The 18,909-nt window shown below is 36.3% G+C and overlaps 1 protein-coding gene across 1 annotated transcript in view; it reads left to right on the top strand.

Moving 5' to 3' along the window:
* The window catches only part of PDGFC (platelet derived growth factor C), a 122,136-nt gene that overhangs the window by 78,654 nt on the left and 24,573 nt on the right, over nucleotides 1–18,909 (top strand). The window contains exon 3 of the mRNA XM_064710786.1: nucleotides 10,039–10,219. Within this exon, the coding sequence (XP_064566856.1) occupies nucleotides 10,039–10,219 (181 nt within the window). The remainder of the gene's footprint in view (nucleotides 1–10,038; nucleotides 10,220–18,909) is intronic.

Consider the following 18,909-nt stretch of genomic DNA (forward strand, 5'->3'; position numbering starts at 1 on the left):
AATCCCTTCCTCCTTTTTCACACAGAGACTACAGTCATTGACTTAAAAAAAATTTAGGCTTCTTAAAATTTCTTCCTGGTCCTCTCAATCTCAAGCAAGCAGTTTGAATAAAGTAAACTGTGCTCCCATGATCAAAATATTTTTATAAATGACCCCAATGCTAATTTATTGCTTCTGAAATTGTTTTATGTTACCGTTGTTGGCAGTGTTTCTAATTGTGGAGACCGAAGTTATTTTCTTTGAATGTGGATGTGGAACTGATGGGTCATGCTTCTTTCTAGGGTGCTCTGGCAGCAGTTGTTATTGATGGAGTTCTCCTGCTCTCACCCTACCACTAGCTAAAATACAGAAGCAAATCTCTGCTTGCAGGGGCAGAAGAACATACTGTGAGCCACCACCACCTGAACTCAGGGACACAGACAGAGTCACCTGTGCAGCCACCTGTGGTTTCTGGTGAGGCCCAGTTTAGCCCCTGACCATATGACTCTGCAAGCTGCAGAGTCAGGACCAGCAAAACAGTCTAAAGATATCCCATGTAGTGTCTAAATATGTCAGTTTAAGCATAGCATACACTCCCTTACTGATATTTTCTGATTACTGGAAGTCTAAGGGCAGTTACAATATTAGACTCACCATCAGGTGTAAAAGCAGGATTAAACAGGAATAGCAGACATTCCAACTCTGCCGTTCCTAGATGGACAGTGTGTCTCTTCACCTGTTGTGCAGCTATTCGTTTTACCTTTCTCCACCTGCCCGTTTCCTAAACACTGTCCTTGCTTCTTTAAGTGTATAATCAACATTTTAACAAAGTATGTTTATGTTTTTCACATGCAGTTGTAGTCAGACAGAGTTACCAGCAAATATTTTCAGCTAGACAAGTTAGAAACAAACCAGTCTTGAACTCAGTGATGCTCCATTAGGATAAAGTAGAAGTAAAATGTAATGCAATTTACATCAGTCTGATCATCAGGACGTCTGAGAAGATGCAAGTGCATCAGAAACTGTGGAAAGAAAGATGCATTATTGTAAAAAATATTAGGGGGTCATATGGGAGTATTATAGGGGTTTTATATGACAAAATTACTAGATCATCTCATTTTCTGAAGTAGCATGTGAAGAGGGAGACCAGCACTGTAGCACCAATTATTAAGACATATCTCTTCAGACTAGCCTTTGATTCACATACTGTGGCTGGACTGAAAATAGATTTGCATAATTTTATGACCATCAATTTCTAACTAGTAAAACTGAAGTGAGAGCAAACTTACACTCCTTAGGTGAAAAGTGATCTCCTGCTAGGATGGGGAATACATTTTTTTTCTGGCTCATGCAGACTGGTCTGTTACATTACAGGGTGTTTTCACCCTCTGTTTGAGTAGCAATTACTAGCCTGTCCTGAAGCAGATATCAGACTTTGTGAGAGCTGCTCTGTCCTGGATTGGTAATTCCTGTGTGCAGGTATAGCTGCCAAGAGGCCATATGTCATTGTGATCTAGAGAAAATAAAGGTATTTTCATTTAAATGAACATAGATAGAGCCCCAGTCTCCCCTGAAGTAGGCAGGAGGAGGGGAAGGGAATGTAAGGAACTTAGCCAGGCATGCCATGGTGTTCTAATATCAGAGGCTGCTTGAGGGGAAGGGAAGCAGCCTGCACTGCCCTGGCAGAATCTTTACATTGATAAAACGCCCCTTACACTCCTTGTGGTTTTTTTTCAGCAAAAACTGTACTTTTGAATATTGCTTAGCCAGTAGTTTGCACATGATTGACTGGAGCCATTGCTGCATTCCAGGATTTATATCCTGGAATATCTTGGAGAGTGCATAAAAAAAGAAATTACTCTTTGGGATACTAGCATAAATATTTCTAATGCTGCTTGAAAAACAATAATATGTGTTTGTGGATTCACAGAAGCTGGAACAGATACATTGACCACTGTGAACAGTGTGAGTAGAGGAAGAAATATTACAGTGGCTTAGAAATAGTGCTTTACAGCCGTGGCTGTAAATGGGAACTCGAAGGTCCATTAGAGTTTTTGGTGTTCTACAAAATGTTGATCTGTACAGTAGGAACATGTGATTTATTATGATTGCTGTAATTCCCAAGATAAAATATACCAGACTTTACAGAGGAGTCCTGGGAAAAATTTGGTGAGGCATTTAGTTCTCCAAAATCTGGAATGTGAAATACTGTACAGTGCAGGATACTTATTAAGCTGATTCACTCTGTGAGGAGAGACAGCAGCTGCATCTTTATGAAGGCAAAAGTGCTTTGGAGTGTGTAGTGTCCAGTGCAGCAGGACACCCTGAACTTTGGTATTCATTTCCACACAATGTTTTATTGTGACATAATAATAATAATAATAATTATAATTCAGGTCATGGCTTGCATAGCAGAAGACAAAGCAAATAATAGAAGTGCTGCTGTACAAAACAGTAAAATACTTTGTCCAATTACCTTTTTTTTTGTTGTGTGTGTTATTATTTAGTTCATAACTGCTGCAGAATACTAAGGAGGCCCAGTGAATAGCACAAAGTAGACAGTTGGAGGTGAAATGGTACAGGAAAGGGTTTCTTGTAAATGTTACCCATCTTTAGTCCTTGAAAAGTAACCTTTCCAAGTAACTTTGTGGAAAATCTTTTTTATTTACTGTATTTTATAAGACTACAGGAGAATCTGTAGTCAGGTAGGAAAAAGGTAAGTGTAGCATATTAACAGTGAGTGTTGGAAATCCTTGGGATCTTCATCTACACAGAACTTAATTCTTTGTATTTAAAGATAAAGGCCAAAGTAAGTACACGGACTGGAGCATCATTTGCAGACTTATTTGTATGTGTACATTTTTTCCAAGCTCACCCTTTTTCCTAAATTCTTCTTTGATATAAAGTAATAGTGATGGTATGAAATGCCATTATTTGGTTTATATGTCTGTTGTACTCATTAAAGGCCATTTTTGGACCAAATTTAATCTGTGTTTAAAAAAAGCTAAACATATTTCTGACTGGCATTGGGAATACTGTCATTCTGTAATACAATGAAGGTAAGTGTAAGTAGCTTGTAAGAAATTTGACAATCGGCGTTTTAAAAGAAAGAGTTTGGGAAACCATCTTCTTTTCTTACCTCCAATTCTGATCTGCAGGATTATACTGTCTTTTTCTATAAGGTTCTTATTCAAGTGCTTGAAATGCTGTATGAATAGAAGTTGTATGGGTATAAATTAGTTTGTAGCAGAGGCTGAATTCTGTGGGTCGGTAGTCCTGAAATTACTTGTTTATGTGCTTAATCCATATCAGTAGTGTAATATATGCTTAAATAGTTGAAAGATTGCTGTTTGAACAAGCTAGAATTGTTTTTGTTTCAGAGCCTGAAGTACATTTACACTATGTAGTGTAGTTTGCAGTTTCTCATTCTTGTCCCTTTGTCCCCACAAGGCAGATGTCACTTTCAGAGGCTATGGGATATTCATGTGCTCATGGTTGAGTAACATCAGTGTTATCAGTGCACCTAGATATCAGTCATGAGGATTTATTTCCTAGATAAAGTTGTGTGTCAGCTTCCTAGTCATCAGGGAAATGTTTTCAGCAATACAGTTTATTAATTGGCATTGAAGCAAGCTTTTGATATAAGTGGGAGTTTTTAGGAAAAGAGACACATTTCTTTGAGTTTCTTATTTTTGCATGCAGTGCCAAAATGCATTCACCAAGGGACAAAAGCTGCTTTGCAAAATGTGTATTTCTCATGTTCACATGGTACTGATGCAGAGAAAATGAAAAATATATTTTCTGGTAGAGTAGAGTGTGGTAATGCAGCAGGTAATTTCTCCAAATCAAACAATCAATGCATCCTTTTAATGAAAAGGTTTCTAATGTTTGAAGAGTAGAATTTGGGGGCTTTAACTCTGTCTTGTTTTTCCTTTCCACTTGTAGTGTGGTTAAGTGTATATTTATGATCAAAGCGGCTTGCAATGAATGAAAGGGAAGAGAATTTAAATCTAAGGATTAATTTTTTTTTCCCCCCTGTATTCTAAATAACAAGGTAGAAATACGGAGAGAGCTGTGTGGTTGTGTTAGAAGCCTCAGGCTGGTATTAATCAGTGTGAGAAAAGATTGAACAGGGAGAACCATGGCAACCATGTAACATTTGTGAATGAATCTGTGTTTCCATTAGGCAGCTCCTAATGTGCAGCACTGCATATTCTAAAATAGATGCATTCAAAGTAGTTGGCAGAGAAACTACAATCCATATTTGGGGAATGGCAGTTAGACATGTTCTCTGTTTATACCTTGAGTATCTTTATTTCATGGAAAATGTAGACATGCCAGGATACTTGGAAGTTTTATGCTCATTCGTTGGCTGGAAGTGATGTCTACTGCTAGAAGTGATGTTTATATATAATTAAACATCTTTTTCTGAGTACAAAAACTGACCTCATCAGTTATTTATTTGGATTATATCTGGGTTTGTTGTTTCTTTGCAGCGACTCTTATGACACAGTGTGTGTAAGATTAGCAAATACAGAAACTACCATGGAAATTTATTTCTCATCATATCACTGGTGTTCCATCATCTTTTCTGTGTTTATATGTTAAAACATCAAGCATGATGATTTCATGACAGAAATCATAGACTGTAAGTCTTTTTTTAATTGTTGGATGATCTGTAATGATATCCAAAGGAGTTTCCTATTGCAGGAGAAGACACTGCCAAGTCCTCCTCAAGAGGGCGAGTCTTAGGGGTAAATCACCTATGTGGTGAGCCTCAAGAGCTGCAGTCAAATGACTCTGGGTAGCTTTGTTTGGAAATTGATATCGGAAAAACAAAATCCACAGGGAATATTTAAAATAATTAAAATTTTGTATTGGCTAGTTTTTGAAAAATGTTTTGTTCCGGTATCCTGGCTTTAGTGTCACTCAAAGCAGCCCCAGTTAAATATTTCTGGTGATATTGAGCAGAATAGTTTTACTGAACTTTTACGCTGTATGGAGTATTTTCTGGTGCTGTCACAGAACCACCACCATTTAAGTCAAGGTGCAATCTTCCTTCTGTCCCTCCAGGAAATCTGCTTTTCTCTGCTGCCTATCTGGAAAGTGACATTATTTATAGCTAACTTTTACCAATGTGCACTGGTAGTGGTTGTCAATTCCAGGAATCTTGTATCTACTGTGCTGAATGGGGGACTGGACTAAACAGACCTGTCTGACATTAATATACATATTTCTGTCTGGCAGCAAATGCAGAGGAGTGTGGTGTAAATTAATGCATATGAAAGGCAATGGAATTAAATAGCTCCTCTGAGGCTTGCAAACTTGAGCATTAGGTGGTTTTGCTGCCTGACCTGGTCACATTGTAAAGTAAAAAAATTTTAGGGGGATACAGTGTGGGTAAATGAAGGTGATATAGAATGTAATCTTAGCCCCCAATGTGTTGCAGCTGGATCAATTACTGAAAATTAGGAGCAGGCCTGATCTTAACAGGCCACACCTGTAGCCAATAAGAACAGTGCTATAAAAGAGTGGTTTGGTGGGCTCTGGAGTTAGATGACTGCTGTGAGCAATAGACAGTGCCTAGAGGAGCTGCCTGCGAGAAACATTGAGGAGGTATGAAACTCTGGTGATATGGAATCCTTGCAATATAATGATAATACAACTCTTGATATATAAGACAAAAAATAATACCTGTCTTAAAATTTCATGTTACATAATCTGAAAAGTAGTGCACGAGTACCTGCAGTTTCATTATTACTGATGACTTAATTTTTGTGTCACTTGGTTTGAATCTCATGTGATGCGTCTTTTAGGTCTGTGCTTTTGTCTTTGAGGAAAATGTAATTTTGTCTCAGTGAGAGGGATAGTATTTGTATTAAAAAAAGAAAGTTCTCCACCTCTTGAATGGATGATGGAGTATGCTTTACTTTTTACAACTGTATTGCTATGTCTGTAGGCTTGTTGCTTACCTGGAATAAATTTTTCTCTGAAATCCAGCATGCTACTCTGTCCTTTTCTTCCTTTTTGAGATCCTCCTATTTTCCCTTTACCCTTTCTCATAAACTCTGTGTTTCTCTTGTCCTGTCACACATCTTTGCCGTATCTTGGCCTCCAGGGAATAACAAAGCTGCAATTAGGTACCATGGATCTGAGTGCCTTTGTCATTCTTCACTGTTCCCTTTTCCACTCAGATAAACGTGTATCTGCCAAGCTTTGAATAAATATGTTGTTGAGCTAAATGTTTGGCCTTGGTTTCTTCTATAGGCAAATATGTTTATTTTACGAAAAGCAATATTATTACTTACGGATGTGATTTGAAAGTGATCTAAGAATTGAAGGCTATGTAAGGTACCACCAGTACCTCACACTTTTGTCTATACAAAAGCACAGTTATGTCAAATGATGGAAATCAAGACTTTTGTTTCATAGGAAATATAAATATTGCAATAGCAGAAATTATTAAAATTATTTCAAATAGATTAAGTTTCAAATAGATTAAATTTCAAATTATTTCAAATAAATTAAAATTATTTCAAATAGAGATGAAAGAAGGAAATATAGTGTTCTTTAGAATGTTGGTGTTAAAATTCTTACTAGTGAAATATCAAAGTTATATTTTCATTATGACAGTTTTTAATAATTTCCAGTGTTTCCGAAATTGAAGCTGTCCAAACCATTTCACTGCTATTTTACAACTGTTTGTCTGGTGAACTGCCAGAGGACCTTGGGTGTTTTGGGTCTACAGGTGGGTGTGCGATGCCAACCAGGAAAACCTCAGAATTCTATGTGCTTTAAAACAAGTTGGAATAGAAATATTACATTGCCCCACAAAATGCTATAAAAAAAATCAGTAGGGATTGTTAAAAAATTTTTATTTCTTAAATAAAGAAAAAGAAACTTGTTTTTATCAAAAGGGGAAGGAAGAATAAATTTCACCTGTCACAAACTGTGTCAATGGGCTATCTAGAGTTTTGACTAGCATGCATCTGTATACACATGGAAAGGTCCAACACCACTGATATGGCAAATGGTTTTATCTGGTGGATTTCTGCTTCTTACATTTTTTGATATACTTGTGGAATTCTGGAGGCAGAGAGAAGCCATAGAAAGGTCACAAAACTTCAAGCCAAGATAAACAGCCTGTCAGAATATGTTTAGGAAATTACAGTATAAACCACAGAAAAACATAAAGAGAGGAGAGGAAAACATCTACGCTTAGAAAAAACATTTCCTGGTTGGAAACCTGTTGAAGCTTTGAGCTGCTTATGTTACTTCCTTGCTCCTTTCCAGTAAATTCTTTGCTCAGGTTGTTGATTCAATCCATGTTCCATGCATCCAGGCCTTAAGGGAGGGGAGTAGAACTTCTACAGAAGGCATTGAGAGCATCCTGCCTAAAGGCCAGAGCATCTTTAGTCCCAGTAAAGGAGACTGGACTGCCTTTTTGCCATAAATTTTACTTAGCAATATTTAAAAAATACTACAGATACAGCATCAGAGCATTTCTTTATCCATTTTCAAAGAGGCTTGTGTTTGCTCCTTTGCACACCGCAAAGAAAAGAATGTTACTGCATTGGTAAGTTCAACATGCATTTTAACATTTTCTTACTCCATCCCAGTTGTAAAATGGCATCTCACTTCTTGGTTATTTATCCTAGTTCTCTTGTGTTTGAAGTACAAGCTTCTCTTGATGGGGAAATAATTTTCTATGGCTGTGCTACTGTCCCTGCTCCTCCTTAGCCCCATGACATCAGCTGCAAAATTACGTAGCACAATAATGTAAATGCTGGAGCATCTGAACACCTTAGTTTTGTTATTTTTACAGAAAGTTCAGACATCAATCCAGGTCTGTGATGAGAGAAATTTTAGTCTCACAGAAGGCTTTTTGGCAGGCTCTTGTAGCACATTTAGCTTAGATAACTGACAGGAATAAAGTTATTGGCTAAAAATATCATTATCCAAGCTGAATTTTATTTGGTTTTTCAGGATACTTATTTCCCTTAAGTTTACCTCTCTACTAATGGAATTAATTAGCTTTTATTTGAAGGGTCTAGGAACTAAATTGTGGAATTTGAGTTTTTCTGTTACTTCAGGTGTACCAGAAGACCAAAGAGTGCAATAAAAAGTACTGCAAGTTAGGTAGAGGCCCTAAGCCCCCTGGCTCCCCTCAACATCTCAAACCTAAGTCAATAAATGTAAATATTAGCTTATTTCACTCTTTAAAAATCATAAAGGTAGGTAATTATTTCATATTCTTAACTGAAAAATAAAAAGGTTATCTTTAGAAATTTCAAAAGCTGATCTTGAAAAGAAAAAAAGCTCAGCGCTCCAAATAAATGTGATAAATGTGTTGAGCCCTGAGGCTTTAGTACAATTAATGTACACATTGCCTTTGTAATAAGTTGTATACTTGATCATAAAGTAAAAACACTGGTGGATCTGTTAAAGGAATTAGTTTGTGTTTGGGGGGAAAAAAGATAATGATAAAGTAATTAGTATCATAAGTTCAACAAAGATTTAAAACTGTGGTACATGGCAGTAATGGATTTTGAACACAGTTAATGAGCATATTCATTGCATTCATTTTTAATTAAGTGGAAAAAATAGTGGTCCTTTAAATGAAGATAATAAATGTGCTAGTCAGTCTTGCACAAACATGCAACACAAGAATTTATTGCCTGCTGTCTAACTAGGGAACTGGGAATCATTATAAAGATTAGATTTACTAAAAAAAAAAATCCAGCAAAATATTTAGTAGAAAATATTTATGAGGTAATAATTTTCACATTAACTATAGTTTGGCATATTTGGTAGAGTGTGTTTGTGTGCATGTTTTTTAAAATATGAGCCTTTGCTGTCATCAGAGGTAGGACTGTTTGTACCCTGGAAAAGGACTCTGCTATTTACGAATTTAGATTTATGTGAGATGTATTTAATATATGCCTGCACATACAAGAGGACAAAAATATCAGAAACCTCAAAACTTTCTCAGAGGTTTGTTGTGCTCATGCTTAGGATACAAATTGTGGTTTAAAAGTAAAAACTTGGCTGGGGAAGCTGGAACTGAAAACAGCCGAGTGCCTGCCCTGCTTTACCCAGCACACACTCACCTTCCCAACCCACCGGGCTGCGCTGCCACTGGGGATTCAAGCTGCAGTGAAAATGCAGCTGAAATGCTCAGTGTTTATGCTGTCAGTGGGCGGCTGGGGAGCTGACATGTAGCAGGTTACAGCACTGAAACCAGATGTACCTTCTAGAGCAGTGGCTTTCCATGGTTTTATGACTTGGAACCCACTAAACGTTTCCAGTGAAAACAAGGGCTTTTGTATGGCACACTGAAGCTTATTGATGGTTGACTGGCTTGTCTTAGTTACCTTCCATGGATCTGGTTGAAGTTGTTCACCAATCCCCAGGGAAGCACAGACCACATGTTAAAAGCAATGAAACTAAATCAAGCTTAATATGTTTCATTCTCTCAAGGTTCCCTACCATGTGTTTCTTGTCAATATTTCCAAAATACCAGGTTCTTTCTCACATGCAGTGAGGTCTAAGTCTTTGCTCAACAAATGTCTTCTTGGGATATGCATCAACTCCTTCCAAGTTTCTCTAAGCCCTAACTTAACCTTTAGGAAGTTATTCACCTCTGATGTTCCAGGTTTTCAGTACCAAAACCCCCCTGAACTTTCCCTGGTGGCATGCAGGGTAGTGCTAGTGTCATTGCAGCACAAATTACTGTGCCACTCAGGCAATTACAGCCTTTTTCTTCTCTGATTTTATTCTGCCCTGTCACACATGTGGTAATTGCTTTCTGTACAAGAAGCAAAACCATACACTTGGGTCTCTTCAAAATGCTAACTCTGCTTTTATTTTCTTAACCTCACTGCATGATTTTATTATGTATGTAAGTCGGTAGCAACTTAGAAGCTAAGTTTAAAATAGCTGGCTGCATACTTTTAGTGTTTAAAAAAACAAAAAATTGTGGAGTCAGTTTATTGGTTAAATTAGGAAGTTTATAGAATTTTTGTCAGTAAATAAACATTTTCTTTTCTTTTCTGTTAGGTATGACTTTGTGGAAGTTGAAGAGCCTAGTGATGGCACAGTTTTAGGGCGCTGGTGTGGTTCCAGTGCTGTGCCAAGCAGACAAATCTCCAAAGGAAACCAGATCAGAATAAGATTTGTGTCTGACGAATATTTTCCTTCTGAACCTGGATTCTGCATTCATTATACACTTCTTATGCCAGTAAGTAACACATTTCAGATCGAAGCATTTCAGGATACAAAATCTTTGAAGTGGCAGCTCAAAAGAATATTTTTATAGGGTAAGATTAATTACTGTTTATTTCTTAATAATAATAATAGCAGTGTGCAATCTGTCTTCCTGAATTGTACATTTTGTTTCTGTGTATAACTGAGTGTTCCTGTGGTTCTTTTTGGATGACTTTGAACTAGGAAATTGTGGGCTCGGTTGTGTGGAAAATTCAGTAAAATATTTGCATTCCTAATACTGTACTGTGGAAAAAAAAAAGAATTCCAGTTTTGAGAAGAAGACAGATCAATTTATGAATCAGCAGTGGGATGTTGAAAGAGGATTGGGAAGTTACAAAAAAGAAACTGAGGAAATAATGTTCTTGTTAGTCAGCTGCTGTTGGACATACTCAACCTGATGATTATACTAGTTCCCAAACAGAGAAGTTCTTATGATTCTAGGTAATTTTATTTTAGAGACAAAGCAGACAATCTATAATATTCATTTTTCTCTGCATTTTCCTTGTAATCTGTACTTTGGACTTCTCTTGAATGTTGGTTAAAGCTTCTAAGTCACAGATATTAAACTAATCATTGTCTAAATGTGACTAATTTCAATGTCAACAGTTTTCTGTACTATTTTCATGAAATGAAAGACCTGTGATAACAAAAAAATGTTTACAGAATCTTAAGGGTGAGATAATGTCCTGAAACATTAAAATGGAGGAAAACAGGAGAGGTTTTTTTAACATAGGTATTCCATATTTAAAGAGAGTAAGGACTACTTTTTGTTAAATTCCTCATAATTCAAATTCAATCTCCTAAGTAGTCTCATGGTCTGTGGTATTTAGCTGGTGGAAAATATCTCCAAGCTCAAAAAAAAAATTGATCAAAAGAATCCATGTTGTAACCCCACTGAATAGTGCTTCACTCAGAGTACACTTGGCTGCCTTTATTTTTCTGCTATTTTTGCTCCTTCTCCTCATTGGCAAAATTTGAGTCATTGAGAAGAATATATTTAGCATGCTGATGATGGTGTCAGTGTAGTGTAGTGGGAGTGCAATGTTTGTGTGTGTATATATATATATATAGATATTTGCGTGTGTTGTTTTTCTATAAATATTTTTAACTACTTATGCCTAAGGAAGAACTACTTCTGGAGTGACTAAAGGTTTGATCTGCATATTTCACTCTTTTATGAGTTAGAATAACTTCTGTTAGTAGAATGTTATGAGCTGATAGTGGTAAACTTTAAAGAAAATGTCAGTCTTCAAACTTGAAATAAGGCCAGGTTTAAACATCAGTGCACCCAAGGGCAGAAGGTAATAAGTGTCTTTCCTTTTAGAAAATGGTAAAAGAAAAGCAGCAAATACATCTATTTGTGGGGCTGGTGCCAAATTCCATTTTCACAGCTCTAGTATTGCACCCTACCTGCTGTGTATCTATCTAACTGATATGTGATCCCATTTCTGTGGAACTGATTAAACAAAGTCACCTGAAAATAGGAGTATATGTATAATTATTTTTGTGTCATGCTGTACAAATAGACTGATGGGGAAAACCAGTTAGTTCAAATTACCAACACTCACAAAAAAATGGTTTAATGTTCAAAATAGTTACACCTAACACATGCAAGGGGCAAGAGCAGCCCGCTTGCTGTCATGAGAATTTGGAATGAGTCCCAAAATGTGCAGTATAGCTACTTCTTATCAGTTAACTTCTAAATTTACCACTAAAAGAGCGGTGATCATTTTCAACAAAAAATGGGTTTTTTTCAGAATGCAAAATACAATTGCACATTTCAGACATGCAGAATACAATTAAACATTTCAGAAAGCAGATTGTAAGTTAAATAGTTATTGTTCAGTTCCAAGATTAAACCTTCTTCTTGTACCTAAAGCAATTGAAAGCCAATGCCAAAAAAAGAGTAGTTTGCTTTACAGCTATAAAGTTATCTTATCCAGCTTTTCAAGAGAAAATAAAATTTATAGCCCCCTTCCCACATCCCCACAAAACAAGAGGTCAGCTATAGTAATTAGCTTAAATTTTAAATGATTCTTGCAATTCACTAAGAAATTCAGTTCAATGAATTGGTCCTAAACAGTTAATTTTTTTTTCTCTTTTTTCTGACAAGTAGTGGGAAGGGGGAGCCTGGTAGACTAGAAGTGAGAGATTGTTTGGGGAGAAATGAAGCAAAACTGAAATAAAACAGTGCAAGCTTGTTTCTGTATTTGAAGGCCACACACGGAGAGGGGCACTGGACACATTTTCAGGTCTTTTAAAGAGCAAGAGAAATGGCTTTGTTTAGATCTGCTGTAATTTATTGTGCGTGTAGATATATATAATTTTTTTAGTTTAATTTTTTTTTCACTTTGTATATTATATTTCAAACCAACTTTTCACTGATAAGTAGTAGGAGAAGGTTTATTGATCTGATTACTTTATTTTTAGGATTTAGTTACTCTAAAGAAAGGACTCACAGCCATTCCAATGTCAGTGGATCCAACATCATCTCTAGAGAGGTTTGATGTGGGATTGGAAGACACTGAATAAAAGCATTGCAGATACTGTATATGTGCAGAACGTTCCCCAAGAAAAACACAACCCTTGTTTTCATATTCTAATTAATTAGGTCTTAATTTGAATTTCCATTTTAAATTGGCAACCCTGGCTGCATCTGGAACTTTCTGTAGTTCTGGTCTTATTCCCACTTTCTTCTATTTTATAGTTACAAGTTAATTTTGTCTGCGATACCATGAAGTGGAAGCAAGTGTTGAAAAAGTTCATTCTTATTAAACAAACATAGTTTATGTTACTCCAAAATTATTGTGCTCCTTTCAGCACAGCTGTTATTCTCAGTCACTCTTTCATGCTCTGCCCTGTCATTTACTCTGTGCTTACTGGAGAGTTGCTTTATTCAGTAAAGGCTGCCTGGTGATGGCTCTCAGTTTTGACCAGCTATCCATTTATTAAAAGTCATGATTTTGGCAGCACTGTGCCACCTAAACCCTCCTAGAACTTTATTGCAAAAACATCAATATCTCATTTCTTTTCCTCTTCTTTTCATTTGCTTTGTATAGCAGCCACATGAAATTGGGGGAAATCTTATAAACTCTTATAATATACATTTGGGCCTCAGTCTTCCTAGTGACTTGTTTAGTTTAAACTATGTCAGTTACAAGTTTGGCAGAGAAAACTTGATGTAATAAAGTCCATTGTTAGTTGGGGAGCGAGTGAATGGGATACTTGATGCCTGAGGTGCCATTAAGGAATGCATGACTGATTGCCAAAGTAGTTATTAATTATTCAGGGCACTCAGAACAAAGCAGCTCCAGTTAAAGTTGAAGTTGGGGGTGACTGTATTCCCCTTCTTTTTTGGCATATGGTAGCATGTCATTTGTCATCAAAGATCATGCCAAAGATCTTTGAAAAGAACAGGCTTAACCCTCTTTTATGCAAGCAAAGATGAAACTCCAAGAAGCTGTCTAAAGCCTGACCTGGCTTAAAAATGACTTTGGGTGGTTTGGGATTTTGGTGCAGTACCTGTTTGGCTATATCGGTGTCAATCCAAGAGAGTGATCTGGTTTGGATGGCTTTTATTTTTTCCCCTTTTGATGCAGGTATTTTGTAAGTATTGCTCTTGCTTTTAGCAGTAATGAAAGTTAAAAAGATACCCTTTTTAGAACCATGTATTCTGAAATACTTCCCTTATTTCATCCAAGTTGGCTAAGCTTTGCTCTTTAAGGATTGAGCACGTTACATTTTTTTTTTTTGTGGAACCTTTTTAATTTAGCTTGTTGATTGAAGACAGGCAAATAAAATTAAATACTAATAGAAAAAGTACATAAAACTAGAACAGAGAGGAAAGCTCATACCCTGATTACACTTGTCTCTCAAATCTACAGATTGCACAGCAGTCAGGTGTGTTTCTCATGTGTTTGTGCTGAAGCCCAAGAGATGCTTAACTGTGCCTGCAATAACTGGAAATCCATCCAAAAACATCCTACAGAACATTATTTATCTCCTAAACAAGTTTTTTTCTGCACTCTCTTTAGAAGAGGTCAAAAGGTTTTAGAAATAAAATTATTTCAGGGTTAAGCCAAGGTGGTAGGAAGCATGGGGGGAGTGGATGAATGTTGTGTAGCAATTTGCAATTCTACATGAAGGGAAAAACTGTGAAAAACCTTCACGTGGTGGGAAGGACTCTGAAACAAAACCTCTGTGTTCAGAGTTTCTGCTGATTAGGTACAGTGAAACCTTAGTCTAGATAATTGAACAGGCTACTAAAGATGCTCCAGTGTGCAAATTCCATGTATTCATTTTCTTTTGTGTGGCAAAAATTCATTGTAAATCAAAGATGTTTTGGAATGAATTCTTTCTTGGAGATTCCACTTTGCATTTAATTTTTTGCTTAACATCTTAGATGAGACATTAAATATTACCCCAAAATACATAGGTAGGAGTGAAATGTTTCAATTAACAAAACAAATGAAAGAGGTATGGTCTGAGAGTGGCTATTATCCATGGGACTAAAATGAGTGATGGGAGAAAAAAACTTGGAGGCAAAAGAACCTCTGAAGTACCCTGTCTAATTAAATCATAATGCCTTTTTTGCTGTGACCGTGTCTCATTCGGTCCCACAGACATCATAAATAGTTTAAAGATCTGTGTGTATGAAGCAGACTTGCAGAGAGACACGGTTAGACAGGAATCTAGCAAGATTATGGACCTGCACCAAAGTCCATAGAAGTGTATCTTTCACCTTCACATTCTGAGGTGTCAGTGAGGATTTTCTGAGACTCTAAAAGGAAGAGGGACATTTTGAACTATTTTGGTGTTGATATTTAGTTCTTAAAGGGAATGAGTATACTTATCTGATAGCAAGTTTTGTTCTTTGAAGGACAAAGTTCCTTTCCCTTTAGCCAAAATCTGAGTGCAGTTTCTCGTGTAGTACATAAAGTATAAACCATTTGTTTCATATTTTTCTGTGATGTTAGTCTTACAGTGGCTGAGGCTGAAAAGAATCACAAATTGTTCCATTTTTTGTAGGAAAGTAATTTCAATTCCTTGGATTAAACCTTTTTACAAATTTATCATATATTTGACTAAGATTTAGTTTCATTTATTTAGGAAATTTATTGAATATCACATCCTGTATCACTGAGGCAAGAGATGAAAAATCAGCTAATTTTCTTATTTCTAAATTACTAGCAGTAATTTAAAAATTAAATGTAATTACATTATCACAAATGTCATGCTTTGGTGTTTTGTTCTTTACAAAAAATTCTGTACAAGTTTTCTTCCTGAAAAATTCAGGAATGTTCAGCAAATATCAAAGTGGTTTTTTAATGGACCATTAATGTAAGTCTTAACACTCTTTAATTTATGAGTGTGGGGGCATTTTTTTGAAGTATTGAAGGGGCAACAAGTGACATGGACAAGAGCTCATGAAAACTACTCTCCTTTTAGTTGTCTAGAGCATTATGTTCAGGTTAGATCACTCTCTGTCAACTTGTTTGAAGCAGAAATTATTACAAGAGATGGGGTAATGCATCTGTCAAGGATAAGCAGGCAATCTTTATTGCTCCTTGTCCCAAATAATGTCTTTGATCGCATATTAACCCTCTCCTCCCAGATGAAAGCAGACCATAGAATGATTCAGTGGAAACAATTAAATACCCTAAAAAGTGGAAAGTTTAGAAAATGTATTGCAAAAGTATTTAAAATACATGAGACAATCCCTTTTCTTCATTCTCTGTAAATTACCCAAAGGCTTTTATTAAATTGCCATTTAGTAATGAATATTTATATTGTCAGGGACTCTTTTTTAGTATTTGAAAACTTTATTAGTGCCTCATAGCATTTCAGCAGAGAAGTTTATGTAGCATATTGGAAATGAGTTTTACGAGGTCCATCATTTACTTGTTTGTAGTGTTTTAGTGTAAATTTTAATGTTGTGTGCTCTGCTATTTTCAAAAATTTAGACGTTTTATATGAGGGTCCTCAAAAAAAATCTTCAAGCAAGGCTGTGACTTAAGAGCAATCTGTATATATATAAAAATGCCACTCTTCAGCTGTAAACTCAATGATGTCATGTAATTGGAGCTTTGAATGCTCCTTCAGCAGAAATATTTCACAATGATGTTCAACTGTTCCTGTAGTCTTGCAAGATTATTCTGTAGTCATGGTTCAAGTTTATTTGTTCAGTCTAATTGATCATATCTATACTAAAGAATGCAGTGTATAAATTATTTTTTTTTTATTTAATCCTTTGCTAAATATTTTATAAGCTACTTTTCACTTGATATGTCTGGTTTAAAAAACCCAAACCATCCTCCCTCCAAAAACCCGGAACAAAAATAAGACAACAAAATGTCCACACAAAAGTCTCCCAAAAAAGCCCAAACAAAAAGCATAAAGAACTCCCAACACCATCTTTCTCTTCGCCAAAGTTTTTCTAGCAATTTGTCATTTTTTATACTTAAGTATTACAGAATCACCTAGTTGACTATCCCATCTCCAATTTTCACGATCAACATTTTTGAGAAAGCATGGTGATTGCTTCTCTACAAATTCCAAAGCAAAGTGATTCTATCCCATTCTTAAAGTAATCCCCTGTTTAACTGGCACAGTCTTGATTTTTTTTTTTCTTCCAAATCACACTGAGACATTGTGTCTGACATGGTTGCTAACTGAAAAAGAGGTAAGCAGATGTACATTTGATACTAGGTTTCAGGCACCAACATAGTTTTCAGTTATGCCATTTAGGTGCATTCCTGTTCTGTCTCTATTCAATATAAATGTGTTAGTCATGCCACAATCCTATCCACTGCCTAACCCCAGCAAAACAGGCAGTAACTCTAGTGGTGTGTACTGTGCTAAATTTTCTTACTACAATTCTGAAATGAATTTAAAGAAGTTGGTATAGAAGAGTGCAAATTCTCAATTTATTTTTTTTTATTTTACTTTCACATCTTAGAGCTCTGAAGGGGGCAGCTCTAGACATTTGAGACAAACTCTGCTTTGGGGCAGCTTCTGTAGATGGCTTACAGCACAGTCTAGCTCCACAGGTTGGTAAAGGCACCTCTTTAAATTCAGGAGAATTCTTGACAGAGTAATAGCACTGTATAGTGGCTTCAGGGTAAGAGTTTGCTTGTGGGAAGATTAATGTGGGATATTGGTAGTGGTGTTAAGACAAATTCTTTTCTTTCTAAAAAGGGGTAGTTAATAAGCACAATGGGAATACCAAAATTTGCACCTGTCTTTTCTTTGCAGTACCTGGCCTCTGGTGTTACAGATGGGGATTATGAGCTGTCATTTGTTAGCTTCTATAAGTGCTCAAAACCTTTTTAATGATGATGATGAAAGGTTTGGCTGAAGAAGCCAGGATTGTTGTTGAAAAGCTTTCAGTTTTGTTTTCATGGGAAAGTGTAGGAAATCACAAAGCTGTCACATCTGTTCTTGCAGTTATGTCAGGCTAGGGTAGTAGACAAGGAATTCAGGAAGGCCGCTTCCATGTTTGCTCCTAGGTGGCCGATGTTGTTGAAGAACTGTAGTTTTTTAAAAACAAAACTAAATTTAAAAATCCTAGCATGTTGCAGTGGAAGGCAGTTTGTTTGGCCAAAAACCTTTCCAGAGGCCTGACTATTAATTTCACTCTGCTGTTGAACTGAGCAATAAATCACAGGGGGAAGAAAAAAAGTAAAGGTCATTTACAAGGAGAAATAGAATGCTGGGCTTCATGTTGAAGGGCGTGCTTTAATGCATGAGAGACCAGGTTTAAAGGCACTTGAAAGGTGGAGGTGCAAAAGCAGATGGCACAGCCTGTCCAAGAAATTCTGCATGCAATCCTACAGGCATTGTGGAGCTTGGTGGATTCTAATAGCCTTTCCCTTTCAGCTGCAAAAGGGCTTCTTGGGGGAGCTCTCTAATAACACAATAACTCCACCCTGACATGCCTTACAGCACTTCTTGGTCTCATCCGAGTGTGTTAGGAAGATAGAGGATTTTCAGTGTAGTGTCAATAATTCAATCAATATGGTGATTTATTGTTAGAATCTAGCTCTGGTGTCTTTTGGTAGCACTTAGCTTCTGAGTTTGTCAGTAGACATCTCTTTTTCTAAATAGTCTTCTAATAGTATGACAAGCACCCTTTAGAAATCATGATAATCTTTAAAAAGACAGATGCAGTGCGAAGGAAAATTTTTTAGAAATCAGTATCTTCATATTTTAGTGAATTGCTGGCATAGTAAATGCAATTGCTGAATTTAAATTTTCAAGTGTTTTATTTTCGCTGTCTTTCTTACTGTGACTGCATGTATTTAAAAAGCCACTGTCTTTGAAGCTTGAAAACCCCTAAATTTAAAATATATTTGAAAACTAATTTTTGCTAGGTGTGCAACCAACCCTGAATATCCCTTTTGACTGACAGAACCAAAATGACTAAGTAGCCATAGAGAGTAAAATAACTTAGTTGAGCCAAATCATCAAACTCTCTCAGTCATCATCTGTATTTCTTGAAGGGTCATCTTCTATATTTCTTATTAAAAATAATTTTTAACTTTCTAACTGGAAGAACAGTTAGCCACATATATGTAAGGTTTTAATATATAAGCTGTTAATAGGATTGTCCTTGCTTACCTTCTAAAATCATTCTGATCTGCTGAACTCTTCTGATTTGTGTGT

The sequence above is a fragment of the Zonotrichia leucophrys genome, chromosome 4 (assembly GCF_028769735.1).
Source record: "Zonotrichia leucophrys gambelii isolate GWCS_2022_RI chromosome 4, RI_Zleu_2.0, whole genome shotgun sequence".
NCBI classification, from domain to species: domain Eukaryota; kingdom Metazoa; phylum Chordata; class Aves; order Passeriformes; family Passerellidae; genus Zonotrichia; species Zonotrichia leucophrys.